Below are 18,677 nucleotides of genomic sequence, written 5' to 3'. Positions count from 1 at the left end.
TAGATATTGATGTTCCAAAATAAGTCTTATTTTTATTAGAATTCAGAGTTCTGCCATCTTATATCCTGATTCTCCACCTGCTCACCCTAAAGGAATACTGAGGCAGGAGGATCCCTTGAGCCCAGAAGTTCAGGATCAGCCTGGGCAACATAGGAAGACTATGTTGCTACCAAAACATATTATTTCAATTCATTTCTGGTTTATCCTTACAGGATTTCCTTTTCCCTTATCCTTCTACCCTAAGTATGAATAGACAACCAAGAATCTTCCAGCATATGGGAAAAAACAGCAGCATGAACTAAAATAACCAAAACTAAACTAACAGAAAAATTAACCCTAAAGAAGAGAGGTAACTTAAAGAACCAGGAGAGGCTGGGCGCAGCCTATAATCCTTGCACTTTTTGGGAGGCCAAGGATCACTTGAAGCCAGGAGTTTGAGACCAGCCTGGCCAACATGGCAAAACCCTATTTCTACTAAAAATACAAAACTTAGCTGGACGTGGTGGTGCCTACCTGTAATACCAGCTACTCCGAAGGCTGAAACACGAGAATCACTTGAACTCAGGAGGCAAAGGTTGCAGTGAGCCAAGATGGAGCCACTGCACTCCAGGCTGGGCAAAAGAGTGAGATAATGTCCCCCCAAAAAAAAGAACCAGGAGAAAAGTTTTTAAATTATATTATATGCTGAGAATAATAAAACAATACAACATTTTGGAAAAATAAATAGATAGCTCTTTCAAATTAAAATTATTCCTGAAATTTTTTATTTATTTATTTATATAAACCACTTCTTTTCTTTTCTTTCTTTCTTTTTTTTTTTTTTTTTTTGAGACAGAGTCTCTCTCTTTTGCCCAGGCTAGAGTGCAGTGTCAGGATCTCAACTCACTGCAACCTCTGCCTCCTGGGTTCAAGTAGTTCCTGTGGCTCAGCCTCTTGAGTAGCTGGGACCACAGGCATGTTCCACCACACTGGGCTAATATATATATATATATGTTTATTTTAGTAGAGATGGGGTTTCACCATGTTGGCCAGGCTGGTCTTGATCTCCTGGCCTCAAGTGATCTACCCGCCTCAGCCTGCCAAAGTACTGGAATTACAGGCATAAGCCACTGCACCCAACCATTCCTGAAATTTAGAAATGTTTTATTTTTTTGAGACAGGGTCTCACTCTGTCGTCCAGGCTGGAGCTGGAGTGCAGTGGCACCATCATAGCTTACTGCAACCTCAAACTCCTGGGCTCAAGGGATCCTCCCACCTCAGCTTCTTAAGTAGTTGAGACTACAGGCACAAGCCACTGGGCCCTGCTAATTTTTTTTTTTTTTTTTTGGTAGAGATGGGGTCTCACTTTTTTGCCCAGGTTGGTCTCGAACTCCTGGGCCCAGGTGTTTTTTCTGCCTTAGCCTTCCAGAGTGCTGAGATAACAGGCATGAGCCACTGTGCCAGGCCAGAATTTTTATTTTTAGCAGAAGGCCTAGGCTGGGTGCAGTGGCTCATGCTTGTAATCCTAGCACTTTGGGAGGCCGAGGTGGGAGGATTGCATGAAGCCAAGAGTCCAAGACCAGCCTGGGCAACCAAGTGAGAGCTCATCTTCTACAAAAATTTTAAAAATTAGCTAGGTGTGGTGGTATGTTTCTGTAGTCTCAGCAGCTCAGGGAAGCCAAAGCAAGAGGATTGCTTGAGTCCAGTAGTGTAAGGCTGCAGAGCTGTGATTGCACCACTGCACTCCAGCCTGAGCAACAAAGCAAGGTCCATGTCTTAAAAAAATATAAAAATTTAAAAAACCTCATCCCTGTAATCCTAGCACTTTGGGAAGCCAAAGCGGAAGGATCGCTTGAGGCCAGGAGTTCAAGACCAGCCTGGGCAACATGGCAAAACCCGTCTCTACCAAAAAATACAAAAATTAGCTGAGCGAGGTAGCACATGCTATAGCCCCAGGTACTCAGGAGGCTGAGGCTGATGGTTTGAGCCCAGGAAGTGGAGGTTGCAGTGAGCTGAGATCACATTATTGCAACTCAGCTTCAGTGACAGAGCCAGACCTCAATCTAGGAAGTCCAAAGCCTTACTATTAAGAACCTCTGAAAAATAGAACTTAAAAAATAAAAAGAAGTAACTACTTAATATGTGTAGTATTTCTTTTTGAGGTATTGAACATGTTCTGGAATTAGTAGTGATAATGGCTATACAACTTTGTACATGTACACTTTAAAATGGTAAATTTTGTTACATGAATTTTATCTCAATTTTTTAAAGTCATCTAAAAAAATGAAAGGGAGTGAATTGTTAAAGATAGAGATAGACAGGTATTTCCAGAACTAAGGAGATACTCAAGCTTCACACTGAAACTTTTGGGATCTTCTTTCTATTTTGTATTCTAAAATACTATGAGGACATATCTAGATATATACCTTATTTTAGTTACTCTACTCTTTGAAGTAATGGTGGAGATTTAGAAGAAAAAAACTTATATTTGCTTGAGGAAGATTCAAAAGACAACAAACATACATATAATTTGATGAATAAAGCTGTAACCCAAAGCAGTTGGTGTTCCTGAGTTCCACAGTACCATTGCTTGATCAGTAATCTCTTGAAGTTCTATGGGGAAGAGATATGTTTACATTTGAACATATTTAAATAGGATAGCTCTTGTGACCTCTAATTCCAGACTTGGAGATTCAGGTCCCGAAGAACTTTATAGAGGGAATCCCCACAAGAAACTTGGTTTGTTACCATTGTTGTGAATTTTGTTTTGTTCTGATGGCGTTGGGGGATGGGATAGGGATGAGTTTTTTTCTCTGTTATTTTGTAAATATGCAAAACGTGGCAAAAGTCAAATTTTATGTTAATTAATTAATTAATTAATTAATTTGAAAATGGGTCTTACTCTGTTGCCCAGGCTGGAGTGTAGTGGCGTGATCTCAGCCCCCTGCAGCCTTGACCTCCCAGGCTCAAGCTATCCTCCCACCTCAGCCTCTCTAGTAGCTGGTACCACAGGCATGCACCGCCATGCCTGGCTATCTTTTGTATTTTTTGTATAGATTAGATTTTGCCATGTTTCCCAGGCTGGTTTTGAACTCCTGGGCTCAAGCGATACACCCACCTCGGCCTCCTAAAGTGCTGGGATTACAGGCATAAGCCACCATGCCTGGCCAAAAATTATCTTTAAAAGAAAAGGTTTACTCAAAAAAGTCTTGCTTTCATTCCCTTCCATTCCATCCCCCCATCCCATTCGCTAAGAGTAGACCCTTTTAATTGGCTTCTGGCCTATTCCTTCCAACACTTCCTTTTGAAAACGTAAGCAGATACATATATATGTTCATATCCTGCTTCTCACCGCCGTTTTTTATGCAATAGGCAATATACTATATACTCAACTCTAGACCTGGAGGTAGTGATTGTATATAGAGTTCCACCTCCAGGAGATCACTTTATAACAGTACATAGAAGCTTCTGGTTTGAAAATGCCAGAGCTCAAAGGAGGAGAACAACCACTTAACTATTCACATAGAAGTAATATTCCCTTACTACTTTTGAATAAAAATTGAGCACAGGATATTGTCTTGGGATTCTGCATAAGGAAGCATAAAATTAGATTTCCTGGAAATTTCTTCTACACTGAGGAATGAAATTTTACACTCTGTCTGACAATAGTAAATATCAAACCATGGTTTAGCTGTAATTGCTATTTTAGTTGTTACATGGATGTATTTTCTACTTTAAAAGATCACATTCTCTGTTGACTTTAGATTGGTTTATATTTATCTATGGACTATTGATTGTAGACTTTTTTTTTTTAATTATAAACTTTTTACAATTTTTAAAACAAGATGGGGTTTCACCTTATTGGTCAGGCTGGTCTTGAACTCCCAACCTCAGGTGATCCTCCCGCCTTGGCCTCCAAAGTGCTTGGATTACAGGCGTGAGCATTGATTGTAGACTTTTTTTTTTTTTTGAGATGGAGTTTCACTCTTGTTGCCCAGGCTGGAATGCAATGGCGCAATCTAGGTTCACCACAACCTCCGCCTCTCGAGTTCAAACAATTTCCTGCCTCAGCCTCCCAAGTAGCTGGGATTACAGACATGCACCACCATCCTCAGCTAATTTTGTATTTTTAGTAGAGACGGGGTTTCTCCATGTTGGTCAGGCTGGTCTCAAACTGCCAACCTCAGGTGATCCGCCCACCTCAGCCTCCCAAAGTGCTGGGATTACAGAGGATGACAGAGAGGGGCTCCAGTGTTTTTCATGTGAGCCTTGAAAACTCCTAGTTTTGGCAGTTTATTGATGTTTTAAAATATGCAGTAAACCATTTTCATATTTTATAGTACTATCAAAACTTGATAATCATCTATGTTTTCTCCCATTTAATTTTTTCTTTTAGCATGTATTAGCCATTCAAACTGTTTATTCTCTATATATGAAATTCAGGATGTCTTTTAGTTTTTATTAGATCATCGACCATAAACATTTATTTGTATTTCAGCTAAATGAAAAGACCTGTGATCTTGTATCAAATACACATATTCAAAATCATCTTACTCCCTCCTTTCATGCTACAGTTCAGCTAGGTGGAGTGATTTAATTTTAATTGTGTAGTTAGCTGGCAAAATATATTTTTAAAACTATATTAGGCTTGTTGCAGTGGTTCATGCCTATAATCTCAGCACTTTGGGAGGCCACAATGGGCAGATCACCTGAGGTCAGGAGTCTGAAACTACCCTGGCCAACATAGTGAAGCACTGTCTGTACTAAAAATACAAAAAAAATTAGCTGGGCCTGGTGGCATGCGCCTGTAATTCCAGCTACTCGGGAGGCTGAGACAGGAGAATCACTTGAACCTGGGAGGCAGAGATTGCAGTGAGCTGAGATCTCGCCACTGCACTCCAGCCGGGGCGACAGAGAGAAACTCCGTCTCAAAACAAAACAAAAAACTGTATTAATGAGTTTTGTAGTATTTTCATAAAAAGCTTTTTTTTTTTCTGAGACAGGATCTTGCTCTGTTGCCCAGGCTGAAGTGCAGTGGCATGAATCAAGGCTCACTACAGCCTTGACCTCCTGGGCTCAAGCAATCCTCCTACCCCAGCCTCCTGAGTAGCTGGAACTATAGGTATGTGCTACCAGGCCTATTTATTTATTTATTTATTTATTTTATTTATTTATTAGAGATGGGATTTCACCATGTTGCCCAGACTGGTCTCAAACTTCTGAGCTCAAGCAATCTGCCCTCCTCAGCCTCCCAAAGTGCTGGGATTATAGGCATGAGCTACCACACCCCGCCACTTTTCAAGACTAATTTTTTTTTTCTTTTTTTCCAACAATATATTTCTTCATGAAGGCCTGTTTTCAAGACTTTTAAATGCTAAATTTCCATTTAGATTGAAATAGGACCATTCAAAAACATAAAGTGGCTGAGGTGGGAGGATTGCTTGAGGCAAGGGGTTTAAGACCAAACAACCAACCTAGTGATACCCTGTCTCTATTATTTAAAAAAAAAAAAATTACCTAAAGCTAATGGGGTGGTAACTTTCATAGAAATCGAGGATTTTAATTGTGAAAGTTTCTGAGTTTCTTTTAAGAAAATGAAATAGTCATCTGATATGTACTTCTTTTGTCTTGGAAAACTTTATTGTAAGTTATGTGACTGAAGGCCAACCCAGAACAAGAATGAGAAAATTGGAGCAGGTCATAATTTGGTTGTTGATTGAAAGCCTCTCTCTCTCTCTCTCTCTCTCTCTCTCTCTCTCTCTCTCTCTCTCTGTATCTCCTGACCTTGTGACCTGCCAGAGCTTCCCTCTCTTAAATGGGGAACAGGGAGAGAGCTGAATCTTGCCTATTTTCATCTGCATTCCATCATGTTCAGAATATTATGAAGGAAAAATTTTTGAACCCTAAGTTAGTGCTATTTATGGTATTTCACTAAAGCGTAATGTATTCAAACAAAAGAGCTTTTTATCAGAATAAATGATTATATTTCCGCTCTTAGAATTTTTAGTTAGATAGTATTGTTTGTGCTTTATACTTCCAATTATAAATCTCAGCCCTAAAAATCTACTTTAAAGTTTACTTTCTTTTTTTTCCTTTTGCATTTGTTACTAATCTATCCTAGAAGACATTTTGGCGGGTGATTAGAATAAAAGATAACAGATCAATATCTTTGCTTTTCACCAAGGGGACCTCATTCTTTATTAATGAGGCACACTCCTAATTAATGACTGGAAAAGGGATATCATTGATAGCAGTATCTGAATATGACATTTCGGGAGTTTCTAGGAATCAGCTGAATTCCATTACAGTTAACTTTAGGCAGGCATTAGAATCTCTTGTCTGCTCATGTGGGTGAAAACTGTGGCATAGAGAACTGACTTTTCAGCTGTAGGCTGCCAGAGTAGACTGGGCCTTGTAAGGGTGGGAGTCCTTCTGCTAAGGAGCTCTGTTCATGCCTTTTGTTTGACTTTCATTTCACTTTATCTTGAATGTAAGTTTGCCTTATCTGAGAATTGACAAAAAGGCGATTTTTAAGTGGTTTAGTAAAATCACTATAGTGTGGGGTTTGTCAGATTTAGCATACTCACAGGATGCCTAATATGTCTGAAATATTGCATAGGACATACTTACACTAAATAATTATTTGTTGTCTGAAATAAAATTTAACTGGGCATCCAATGTTATATCTGATAGACCTACTAGGGTAATTATAATTTATCATCCAAACCAGAACAGTTTTGAGAGTGAAATGGGGCACTATTCATAATCATGCCAGGACAGCAAACATAAACTAGTACTATCCTGGAAAGATTGGAAACTATAGACAACCTAATTATATAAAGGGTTTTGAAGTAATTTTTAATTATGGGTTTTAAATTTTCATTACCCAGCACATCTCTATGCCATTAACTTGTGTGGCTATGAATCTTTATAAATGTAAAGTGTATTGCTTTGTAAACTTTTTTTGAGTGACAGGGGTCTTGTTTTATCCCCTTGGCTGGAATGTAGTAGTGCACTGTCATAGCTCACTGCAGCCCCAAACTCCAAGTGATCCTCCTGCCTCAACCTCCCAAGTAGCTGGGATGACAGGTATTAACTACCACACTTAGTCAATTTTGGGGGGAGAAACAGGGTCACACTATGTTGCTCAGGCTTGTCTTGAACTGCTGACCTCAAGTGATCCTCCCCAACTTAGCTTCCCAAGTAGCAGGGATTACAGGTGTGAGCCACTACTTGCTTTATAATTTTTATATTAAAATTTTGGTTAGGGCACCTTAAAAACTATGGTGACCTAACTGCTAGTTTCAGTCTTAATACTGGCTAAAGTTCTCCTGGTGGTAGGAGGCTACCACAAGTACAGGAGATTCTACAGTTTCAAATTTTTTTAATTATTTCTTCTTCTTTACTGTATTTATTTATTACTATTTATTTATTTATTTTGAGACAGTTTCACTCTGTCACCCAGGCTGAAGTGCAGTGATACAATTTCAGCTCACTGCAACCTCCACCTCCCAGGTATAGGTAATTCCTGTGCCTCAGCCTCCTGAGTAGCTGGGATTACAGGCAGCTGCCAGCACAGCCAGCTAATTTTTGTACTTTCAGTCTATATGGAGTTTTGCCATGTTGGGCAGGCTGGTCTTGAACTTCTGACCTCAGGTGATCGGCCCAACTCGGCCTCCCAAAGTGCTGGGACTACAGACATGAGCCATCGCACCCGGCCTCTTTACAGTATTTTTGTATGTTTACTTTACCATCAGCAGTTACAACTTTGACAAGAAATTCCATGTGTTTTATTTGGCTTATGCCTTCTCTTTTAACCTATTTACTTTCTGGTTTTTTGGGATTAAGTAATAACCTATTATTCATATTTAGCTTTATTTTCTTAATTGTGTAGCCTTTTATTTTCCCTTGCTTAACCCTTGACTAATTTATTTCTACAAAATCATCCATAAATATTTGAATACCTGCTATAAGTGAACTACTCTGCTAAGTACCACAGTAAATATGACATGGACTACAACTTGGACCATATCCTCGAAGAATGTATAGTCTGTACTTAATACAGAGGTCTCACCATAGCTTTGCATATTTCATTAGGTGCTTTCTCTTTTTCAGCTTATATCTCTTTTTAAAATATATTAATATATCTCTTTCAAAGTATGATTATCTGTATGTTAGGAATAGGTGTTTCATGGTTTTTTAATAGAAATGGTATGTTTTTGTTCTAATATCTGTTCTGTTGATGCACAGGTTTTTGTAGGAGTTTTGACTACATTAATTAGGTGTCTTCAGGAAATAGCCTGTAATTGCTAGATAAGTTTTTTGTTATAATTTATACATTGGAATGAAAATATGTCGAAGTTCAATATGCTTAAACAACTTTTGAGCAATGAGTTATTCCACATAACAGTTTTCCAGATTATTTTACCTTTTAACACTTACAGAGGATTAATGTCAGGTTTCTCTAAAGGAAAATTTTTCTTTAAATTATTTTCTTGCTTTTATTGTTTGAGGGTCAACGCTTGTTTCATGTAATAACGTTAATTGTTTTTAAATATACTTCACATTGCTCTTTTTGTTATTTTGAAAAGATATAAAATTATTTTGCTTTATATTTACGTGGTAGAAAATTCAGATGATACAAAAGCATATATAGGGCAAGGTCATCCCTGTCTCCCAGCCATCAGTTGTCCTCACCTGAGATAACCAGGTTGTTTGTTGTTGTTATTGTTGTTGTTTTTGAGAAGGAGTCTCACTCTGTCGCCCAGGCTACAGTGCAGTGGCACAATCTCAGCTCACTGCAACCTTCGCCTCCCAGGTTCAAGCAATTCTCCTGCCTCAGCCTCCTAAGTAGCTGGGACTACAGTCGAATGCCACCACACCCAGCTAATTTTTGTATTTTTAGTAGAGACAGTGTTTCACCATGTTGGCCAGGATGGTCTTGATCTCCTGACCTCGTGATCTACCCTCCTCGGCCTCCCAAAGTGTTGGGATTACAGGCGTGAGCCATCTCACCCAGCTGATAACCAGTTTTGTTTTTTTTCCTTTCCCACATATCATACACAGTTATGTACTTTGCTTTTTTCCACATAATGCTATGTGTGGGGCATTATTCCTTACCAGAATAAGCTTTTTTATTCTTCTTTTTACATGCATGGTATTCCATGTTACAAGGTCCTTACTAATCACTTTTTTTGGTTGTTTCTAATAATTTGCTATTATATACAACATTTAATGAATAGCCTTCATGAAGGCATGAATATTTGCGTGCCTTAAAAAAGTTCTTTTAGTCTAAAGGTAATATGCATTTATGGTAAAAACTTAAAACACTTCAAATATTACCTAAAAGAATACAGTGAAAAATAAATCCCCTAAACTTCTAGTACCACTTTCCAAACGTAATACTTCCTTGTGATTATCAATCTATTCGATTTTTGTTTTTCTTTTTTTTCTTTTTTTGAAAATAAATATCTGTGTGGTATCCCCACTATATATGTATAAATCATAACTTATGAAGTTCCTCTTTAGTGGACATGTAGGATGTCTCCAGATATTTTTTTGGATACTATAGGTAATGCTACAGTGAAAACGTTGTACATATCTTTGCACACATGGAGATGTTTCTATCAAGTAGAGTCCTAGAGGTAGAACTGTTAGATGAAGGAATGTGTATGTTTTAAGTTTTGATTAGTTTTGCCAGTTGGCTCTCCAAAAAGGTAATACTATTTGATACTTCCACCAGTAGATCCTTGCTATCTCTGGCTATTATCAAACTTTTGATTTTCAAAAAAAAATTACCAATTTAGTAGGAGGAAATAAATCTTATTCCTATTTGAATTTCATTTATTATGATATATTAAGGATTTGGCCATTTCTGTTTACTATTAATTACTATTTATGTCCTTTAGCCATTTTTTTTAACTGATTTCTTTCTTTTTCTATTTTTTTTTTTTTTTTTTTTGAGACAGGGTCTCGCTCTGGAGGCCAGGCTGGAGTCCAGTAGCACACAGTTGACTGCAGCCTCAACCTCCTGGGATTAAACAATCCTCCCACCTCAGCCCCGCAAGTAGCTGGGACTACACACACTCACCACCATGTCCAGCTAATTTTTAATATTTTTTTAGAGATAAGAGTCTTGATCCTCTTGTAGTTCGTAAGTGTGATAATTGGGTGTTCACATACATGTATGAGATGTGCCACCCTCAAAATTTGTTACAACATTGGCACATTATCCATTTGACATGAAGGGAAGGAAAAAACAAAGAGAGATGGAGTCTCACCATGTTGCCCAGGCTGATCTCAAACTCATGGGCTCAAGTGATCCTTCCATCTCAGCCTCCCAAAGTGTTGGGGAATTACAGGCATGAGCCACCGCACCTGGCCTACTACTGACATTTCAGTGTACTTTTTAATATCAAGAAATTAGTCTGTGGTCACATATTACAGATCTTTTTTCTCATTTTGTCATTTTTTACCTTGCATGGTAAAAATATACATAATGATCTGTAAATATACATAATTTGACTCTGGAGAGAGATGAATGGAGGATGGGGAGAGGTAAGGGTAAATTAGTGGAGGATCTAGATCAGTCAAGCTGCTAAAACACTTTTTTTCTATACATGCTAAACACTTTTTAAATAAGAAAAATGATTAGCCAGGTGTGATGGCATGAGCCTGTAGTACCAGCTACTTGGAGGCTGAGATGGGAGGATCACTTGAGCCTGGGAGATCAAGGCTGCAGTGAACCATGATCATGATCGGGCCACTGCACTCCAGCCTGGGTGACAGAGTGAGACCCTGTCTCAAAAAAATAAGAAAAATGACGTGACAAGGCTGGGCAAGGTGACTCATGCCTGTAATCCCAGCACTTTGGGAGGCTGAGTTGGGTGGATCACTAGGTCAGGAATTCAAGACCAGCCTGGCCAAGATGGTGAAACCCCATCTCTACTAAAAATACAAAAAATTAGCCAGGCATGGTAGTACATGCCTGTAATCCCAGCTACTCGGGAGACTGAAGCGGAGAATTACTTAAACCTGGAAGGCGGAGGTTGTAATAAGCCGAGATCATGCCACTGCACTCCAGCCTAGGTGATGGAGGGAGACTCTGTCTTAAAAAAAAAAAAAAAAGAAAGAAAGAAAAATGGTGTGACAAAAATTTATAAGGCTTTTATCTCCTTAGAGGAAAGAATATAAAAAAGACTGTATAATATTTCATTGGATGAAGTATAATAACCATACTGAAAATGTATTTGTTACATATATTTTTCCCTCTAGAGGTTTTGTCAGCTATGATTAGTGTGCTGTTGGTGTATATACTTATGGGATTCCTCTTATATGAAGCTGTGCAAAGAACTATCCATATGAACTATGAAATAAATGGAGATATAATGCTCATCACCGCAGCTGTTGGAGTTGCAGTTAATGTAATGTAAGCTCTGTTTTTTTCACATTAATATTACTGTGAACTCAGAGACTATTGCATCTGCATTTAGTAATGTGCAGTGATATTTTGATATTTTAAAAATTGTATAGATCATTAATTTTTCTTATAAATGAAACACTTTGGACATTATAAATTCCTCATTAATTTTCTCAGGTATATTGGAGATTGAGTCAAAATCATGAATTTAAGTAGGACAAAGTTTTTTGTTGTTGTTTAACTTTAAAATACTTTTATGTTAACTGGATTTTTTTTCTTAAACTATCAATTTTTTTCCCTCAAAACTTTTTAGGGAAGAAACTTTTGAAAATTTAACTTAGGCCAGGTACAGTGGTTTACACCTATAATCCCAGCACTTTGGAAAGCCAGGGTGGGAGGATCACTTAAGCTCAGGAGTTCAAGACAGCATGGCCTAACATAGTGAGGCCTCATGTCTACTAAAAATAAAAATTAGCTGGGCATGGTGGCTTGTGCCTGTGGTCCCAGCTACTTGGGAGGCTGAAGTGGGAAGGTCACTTAAGCACAGGAGATCAAGACTGCATTGAGCTATAATTGGGCCACTGCTCTCCAGCCTGGGAAACAGAGAGAGATCGTGTCTCAAAAACAAACAAAAAAAAAGAAATTATAATCATTTAGACTAGGGTTAGCAATTTTTTTCTGTAAAAGGCTAGTCAATATTTTAAGCTTTGAGATCTATATATTCTCCTTTTTTTTTTCTTATTTCCTCCCCTTCCTCCTGCCTATATATTCTCTTTCAAAACTACTCAACACTGTTGTAAAACAAAAGCAGCCACACTTAGAATGTAAACAAATGAACATAGCTGTGTTCCAAATGAACATGGCTGTGTTTTTTTTTTTATGTAAAAAAAAAAAAAAATCAGTGACCCAAATATTATCTGCCAGCCACAGTTTACCAATCTGCCCTAGTGGCTTCTATTTGTACTTAGAATGAAATCAAATTTTTGCTGTAGCATTGTTAATAAGACTGCATACCTCTACAACTCATCTCTTAGCACTTCTGCTCACTTTATTCTGACCACAGTGGCTGTCTTTCTTTTTCAAGTGCAAGGAGCACATTTTCACGTTAGGGCCTTTGCTTTGCTTTTCTTCTGCCTAGAACCCTCTTCCACCACTTGCTTTCTGACCTCCTTCAGGTATCTGCTCAGAGAATATCTGAGAATCCTTCCCCTACCACTCTGCCCATCGTCTCCATCCCCTTAAAATGCTTTATGTTTCTCCAAAGCACTTCACATTGCCTGGCTATACATTATGTATTTATTTGTTGGCTTCTCTGCCTTCTCTACTAGAACATAAGCTCTGTGGGGGTAGGGATATGTCTATCTTATTACCGTTTTGACCCCAGCACCTAGAACAGTACCTGATAAATAATAGGTACTCCAAATTGATTTAAAAAGTGAGTTCCATGTTACCTCATTAGTGTCTGACTAGTAACAAATGTTTTGTCAATATTAGGAAAAATAATAATGTTTTCTTTTATTTTCAACAGAATGGGGTTTCTGTTGAACCAGTCTGGTCACCATCACTCCCATTCCCACTCCCGGCCTTCAAACCCTCTTGCCATAGGTTCTGGGTGTGAACGCAACCATGGGCAGGATAGCCTGGCAGTGAGAGCTGCATTTGTACATGCTTTGGGGGATTTGGTACAGAGTGTTGGTGTGCTAATAGCTGCATACATCATACGATTCAAGGTAATATGATTGCTAATTTTTCTATTTTAAAATGTATTTAATTTCAACGTGTCAACTAAGGCTGATTGTCTTTTATTAGTATACTGGACACCAATGCCAGTTCTATTCATTTTATATTGATATAAGTTTACTTGACCATCATTAAAGTTCTTTTGCTAGCAGTAAACAAAGTGATACCACCTCACAGTGTAACTTACCTGTATTTGGCTTTTGGAGAAATTTTCTTTTTTTTTTTTTTTTTTGAGACAGAGTCTCAGTCTGTCGCCCAGGCTGGAGTGCAGTGGCACAGTCTTGGGTTACTGCAGCCTCTGCCTTTCAGGCTCAAGTGATTTTCATGCCCCAGCCTCCCAAGTAGCTGAGATTAGAAGCACACGCCATCATGCTCAGCTAATTTTTGTATTTTTAGTAGAGACAAGGTTTCGCCATGTTGGCCAGGCTGGTCTCGAACTCCTGAGCTTAAGAGATCCACCCACCTCAGCCTCCTAGAGTGCTCAGGTTATGGCATGAGCCACCATACTTGTCCAGATAACTCAATTTTAAGCCTCGTGATTGAATTTCTAGGTAGTGAAATGTGCTCTGGACTAAAAATCCAGAGATCCGGGTTGGTTCTAGTTTTGGCTCTGCCATTAGTGCTTTGACCTTGAGAACAAGTACCTCAACTCGAAACTTGAGTTTCTTCTTCATTACAAGGGGCTTAGACTAGTGGCTGCTAAAACTTTTTCCAGAGCTGGGTACAGAGCTGTACCTATGATCCCAGCTTAGGCTGGAGGATTACTTGAGCCCAGGAGTTCAAGACCAGCGTAGGCAACATAGCAAGAAATACACATACACACACACACACACACACACACACACACTTCTTTCTAGCTCTGATATTCTAGAAGATTGAGAGGCAGCATAGGGAACAATAGAACAAGTGATTACATTTCTGGAAATAGGTCCCACGAGGCAAGTAATGTAAATGTCTAGGATAAAGATGCTTCTCAATTACAATATCCAACTTTTAAAGTTATTCTATAGTCCTGCTAAAGAAAATCAAATTCCTTGATTTGCTTTGTAGTCTGTTTTATGTCTGTCTATATTTAATCATAAATTTTTATCTGTTACTCTTTAGCCAGAATACAAGATTGCTGATCCCATCTGTACATACGTATTTTCATTACTTGTGGCTTTTACAACATTTCGAATCATATGGGATACAGTAGTTATAATACTAGAAGGTAAGATCTCACTAATATCTTTATTATGAGTTTATTACTTCCCTAAAGCAGATTGGGAGTCAGGGGACATTCTGAATAGGAATTACATCTTTTGCTTTCTACTAATACCTATTAGGCCATATAACAGTACCTTACATGTATATAACATATAAGGATCAATGCACTTTCCCATCTCTTACCCATTTGACACTTATAATAGCTAAGCAAAGTAGGTAAGGCAGATAATGTGGCAAATTATCTCTATTTACAGAGAAGAAAATTGAGCTTCAGAGGGATAACATACTTTGGTTAAGGTCATGTTGCTAATAAGCCATAGCACTACGACAAAAATGCAACTCTAGTTTAGGTAGGAATTCCTTAATTCCCACTTAACTTGTGACTTCGTTGTATTTACTGCATCCTTCCCTTAGTGATATGTGTAAACATGAAAATAAAAGTTCTCAACAATAGGTTTATCATCACTATATGTTTTTCTCTTTCCTTTTTTTTTGTCCTAGCTTATCTGTTAATGAAGTATGGTTTGATTGGCATTTCTTCTTAGTGAGAATGAATGTTTTTAAAATATGTATTACCCTCATATATATTTTACATTTTTTATAAAAATATATGTGTACATGGTTTTCTTGAAGTATTAATATTTTAAAGTATTTGTTTAAACTGAATTTAGCAAAGCCATTTGTTTTCTTTGAGAAATATTGGTAATGTGAAAGTTCTCTTTTTCCTAAATAAATTTTACTTATAAATTATTTATTCCCAATAGGTGTGCCAAGCCATTTGAATGTAGACTATATCAAAGAAGCCTTGATGAAAATAGAAGATGTATATTCAGTGGAAGATTTAAATATCTGGTCTCTCACTTCGGGAAAATCTACTGCCATAGTTCACATACAGCTAAGTATGTTGCTGATAGTAAATGTGGGCCTGGGATTTGGTGGAGTTTTGTCTTTGAAACTAAACATCCATGTGTATAATTAGGAAGGAAGACTTATCTACTGAAAAGATTTATTTTAAGGGAGGGGTGAGGCTCTTTAAAGGGTAAATTGCAGGTCAGTCTTGATACCAGAACAGTAATTTTTTTTTTTTTTGAGACTGAATCTTGCTCTGACGCCCAGGATGGAGTGCAATGGCATGATCTCAGCTCACTGCAACCTACGCCTCCCAGGTTCAAGCAATTCTTCTGCCTCAGCCTCCTGAGTAGCTGGGATTACAGGCTTCTGCCACCATGCCCAGCTAATTGTTATATTTTTAGTAGAGACAGGGTTTCACCATGTTGGCCAAGCTGGTCTCAATCTCTTGACCTTGTGATCTGCCCACCTTCCAAAGTGCTGGGATTACAGGCGTGAGCCACCACACCCAACCCAGAACAATAATTTTCTATCTCTTTAAGATAAGATATCACAAATTGATTTTAACCTTCAGATTAAAGGTATTAAGAATTTTTCTTGGCCAGGTACAGTGGCTCATGCCTGTAATCCCAGCACTTTCGGAGACCAAGGTAAGTGGATCACCTGAGGTCAGGAGTTCAAGACCACCCTAGCCAACATGATGAAACTCTGTCTCTCCTAAAAATATAAAAATTAGCCAGGTATGATGACATGCACCTGTAATCCCAGCTACTTGGTAGGCTGAGGCAGGAGAATCGCTTGAACCCAGGATGCAGAGGCTGCAGTGAGCTAAGATGGAGCCATTGCACTCCAGCCTGGGCAACAAGAGTGAAACTCCATCTCAAGGGAAAAAAAAAAAAAAAAAAATTTCCCATGCTCTTTTCTATATAGGAAAAGCTAGATTTTTACCTTGTTATTTCTTATCTCACAGATTGATGCTTATTGATGTTTTTAAATCAAAATAATACATGCATGAGGTTTACTTTTAATGTGCATAAGATCTTTTAATGACAGGTTATTGATGTCTGGTATTCTTTCTCTACCAGAGAGTAGACTGGAGAGGTTAGAATAATGAGAAGCCATTAAGGATGTATAAATTGACATACTTCTCTAACAGAATAGCTTAGAGAGGATAGAAATCAGACTGATAAAAATAAATTCCCAATATATTTAGGTTGCTTTTTTTTTCTGTATCTTATGTGAGGTGTAACTGTACAATGAATAGTAATGATATTTTCTTGACATTGCAGTTCCTGGAAGTTCATCTAAATGGGAAGAAGTACAATCCAAAGCAAACCATTTATTATTGAACACATTTGGCATGTATAGATGTACTATTCAGCTTCAGAGTTACAGGCAAGACGTGGACAGAACTTGTGCAAATTGTCAGAGTTCTAGTCCCTAATTTTATATATTTTGGGGACTCCTGCCTTATTTATCCTGCAGTCACAGACTTGAGAGCAATAAATGCAAATCTAAATGAGAACATGGAATCCCTGACAGCTGTGTCCATATCAAGCAACAGTCTCTCAATTACAGTCACCCCAGCCTGACAGTGCTAGTCTCTGTTTTATGGTAAAATGAGACTTTGCCATAATGTTCAGATGAAGATGTTTCCCAAACACTGTTTACAGAATGAGACGTGACTCTACACATACCTCATAGAAGACAATCCAAGATTATATTTCATTAATTTGACTGAGTACATGTCTTAAAGGAAGCATCAATAATTCATTATTTCCATTTAAAAATACTTTTTAAGGGCCGGGCGCTGTGGCTCATGCTTGTAATCCCAGCACTGTGGGAGGCCGAGGCAGGTGGATCACGAGGTCAGGGGTTCAAGACCAGCCTGGCCAACACCAGCCTGGCCAACACAGTGAAACTCTGTCTCTACTAAAAATACAAAAAAAATAGCTGGGTTTGGTGGCAGGTGCCTGTAATCCCAGCTGCTTGGGAGGCTGAGGCAGGACAACCACTTGAACCCAGGAGGTGGAGGCTGCAGTGAGCCAAGATCGCACCACTGCACTCTAGCCTGGGCAACAGAGCCAGACTCCATCTCAAAAAAAAACAAAAAAACAAAAACAAAACATTTTAAGGCTATTTTATATTAAGCCAGTGCTGGAAAACTGAATTTTTTTAATTATATGTAATAATCTTGACACCCAGCTTCTGGAATTGCTGCTTTCTTTTTACAGAAATTACTACCCAATAGATATCAGAAATTACTGGTAGTTATCCTGAAAGTGGAATAAGCATGTATTCCTAAGTGTTTCAGAAATTTTTTTTCATAAATAAGTATTAATGATATTGTTATGGTTATACTTTATAAACAGCCTTTTACAGATGCTACAGGGTTTTGAATCTCAAAGTTAACATTTTTGATTATTTGTAATCTTAGAACCAAATCTTTACATATTGTGGTCACTGTCATTAAATGATTTAGGAAATACTTTCAGTATTATTCTGAATGGCTAATGGTAGTCTTAAACTCAAATTACTATTTGATGATTTAAAATAAGATAAAGGAACGAGGATGGGGTTTGGAGTTTCAGGTTTATGTCTTCCCGACATCACTTTCATCATTCATGGAATTGTCTTAAAAAATTAATGTAAACAATAATCTTCTGTCCCTTTAAGAACTGCCAACAGTTGGTACAAAAAGCGTCGTCCGTTGGTTCCTGCCTCCACACCAAGTCATCTGTGTAGAGGGTTCAGTTTATAATTCCCACCTTTCATATACAGTTTAACAACATTACTCCAGACAGAATTTTATGTTTTATGATATGGGTTATGGTTTTTTTCCTTTTTTTTTTTCCTCATCCCTAAGAGGGGAAGAGGGTTATGTTTTATGATACATTTGATGTTTTATGATGTGGGTTAGGGATTATCTGTGGACTCCAGAAATCCTAAAATTCAGTTTTGAGGATTTCCAATAATACCATAGCAGAAATGTCCAAGGGGTTGGGGGAGGATATTACTTTGAGAAAGCAGAAATGTAAAGGATTTTTGACCTTATGTATGTGTGTGGTTTTGTTTTTGTTTTTGAGACAGTCTCACTCTGTCACCCAAGCTGGAGTGCAGTGGCGTGACCTCTGCTCACTGCAACCTCTGCCTCCTGGGTTCAAGTGATTCTTCTGCCTCAGCCTCCCAAGTAGCTGGGACTACAGGTATGCGCCACCACCCCAGCTCATTTTTTTGTATTTTTAGTAGAGATGGGGTTTCGCCATGTTGGCCTGTCTGGTCCTGAACTTCTGTCTTCAGGTGATCCGCCCACCTTCCAAAGTGCTGGGATTACAACATGAGCCACCATGCCTGGCCTGTATGTGTGTGTTTTAAAGCAAAGCACTAGATAGGGATGGACATTAAATCTGTGTTGCAGGGAAACTAAACATAGAGGTTTCCAAACTGAAGGCAACCTAATTTGTAAATGCCTCTGTTAAAGAGG

The 18,677-nt window shown here is 38.2% G+C and overlaps 1 protein-coding gene and 1 non-coding gene across 2 annotated transcripts in view; both read left to right on the top strand.

Moving 5' to 3' along the window:
• The window catches only part of SLC30A4 (solute carrier family 30 member 4), a 30,901-nt gene extending 14,088 nt beyond the window's left edge, over window positions 1-16,813 (top strand). The window contains exons 3-7 of the mRNA XM_012442274.2: window positions 11,254-11,407; window positions 12,927-13,128; window positions 14,243-14,348; window positions 15,109-15,243; window positions 16,483-16,813. Of these exons, the coding sequence (XP_012297697.2) occupies window positions 11,254-11,407; window positions 12,927-13,128; window positions 14,243-14,348; window positions 15,109-15,243; window positions 16,483-16,637 (752 nt within the window). The 3' untranslated portion in view covers window positions 16,638-16,813. The remainder of the gene's footprint in view (window positions 1-11,253; window positions 11,408-12,926; window positions 13,129-14,242; window positions 14,349-15,108; window positions 15,244-16,482) is intronic.
• Window positions 10,118-10,221, top strand: LOC135270483 (small nucleolar RNA U13). The gene has a single exon (XR_010338656.1). It is a non-coding gene; the product is annotated as a small nucleolar RNA U13 (small nucleolar RNA).
• Window positions 16,814-18,677: the final 1,864 nt, after the last annotated feature.

The sequence above is a fragment of the Aotus nancymaae genome, unplaced genomic scaffold (genome assembly GCF_030222135.1).
Source record: "Aotus nancymaae isolate 86718 unplaced genomic scaffold, 86718_ANA_hifiasm-v0.15.2.pri h1tg000062l, whole genome shotgun sequence".
Lineage (NCBI taxonomy): Eukaryota > Metazoa > Chordata > Mammalia > Primates > Aotidae > Aotus > Aotus nancymaae.
The sequence above is the reverse complement of the archived record's forward strand: the minus strand, read 5'-3'. Positions and strand labels throughout refer to the sequence as shown.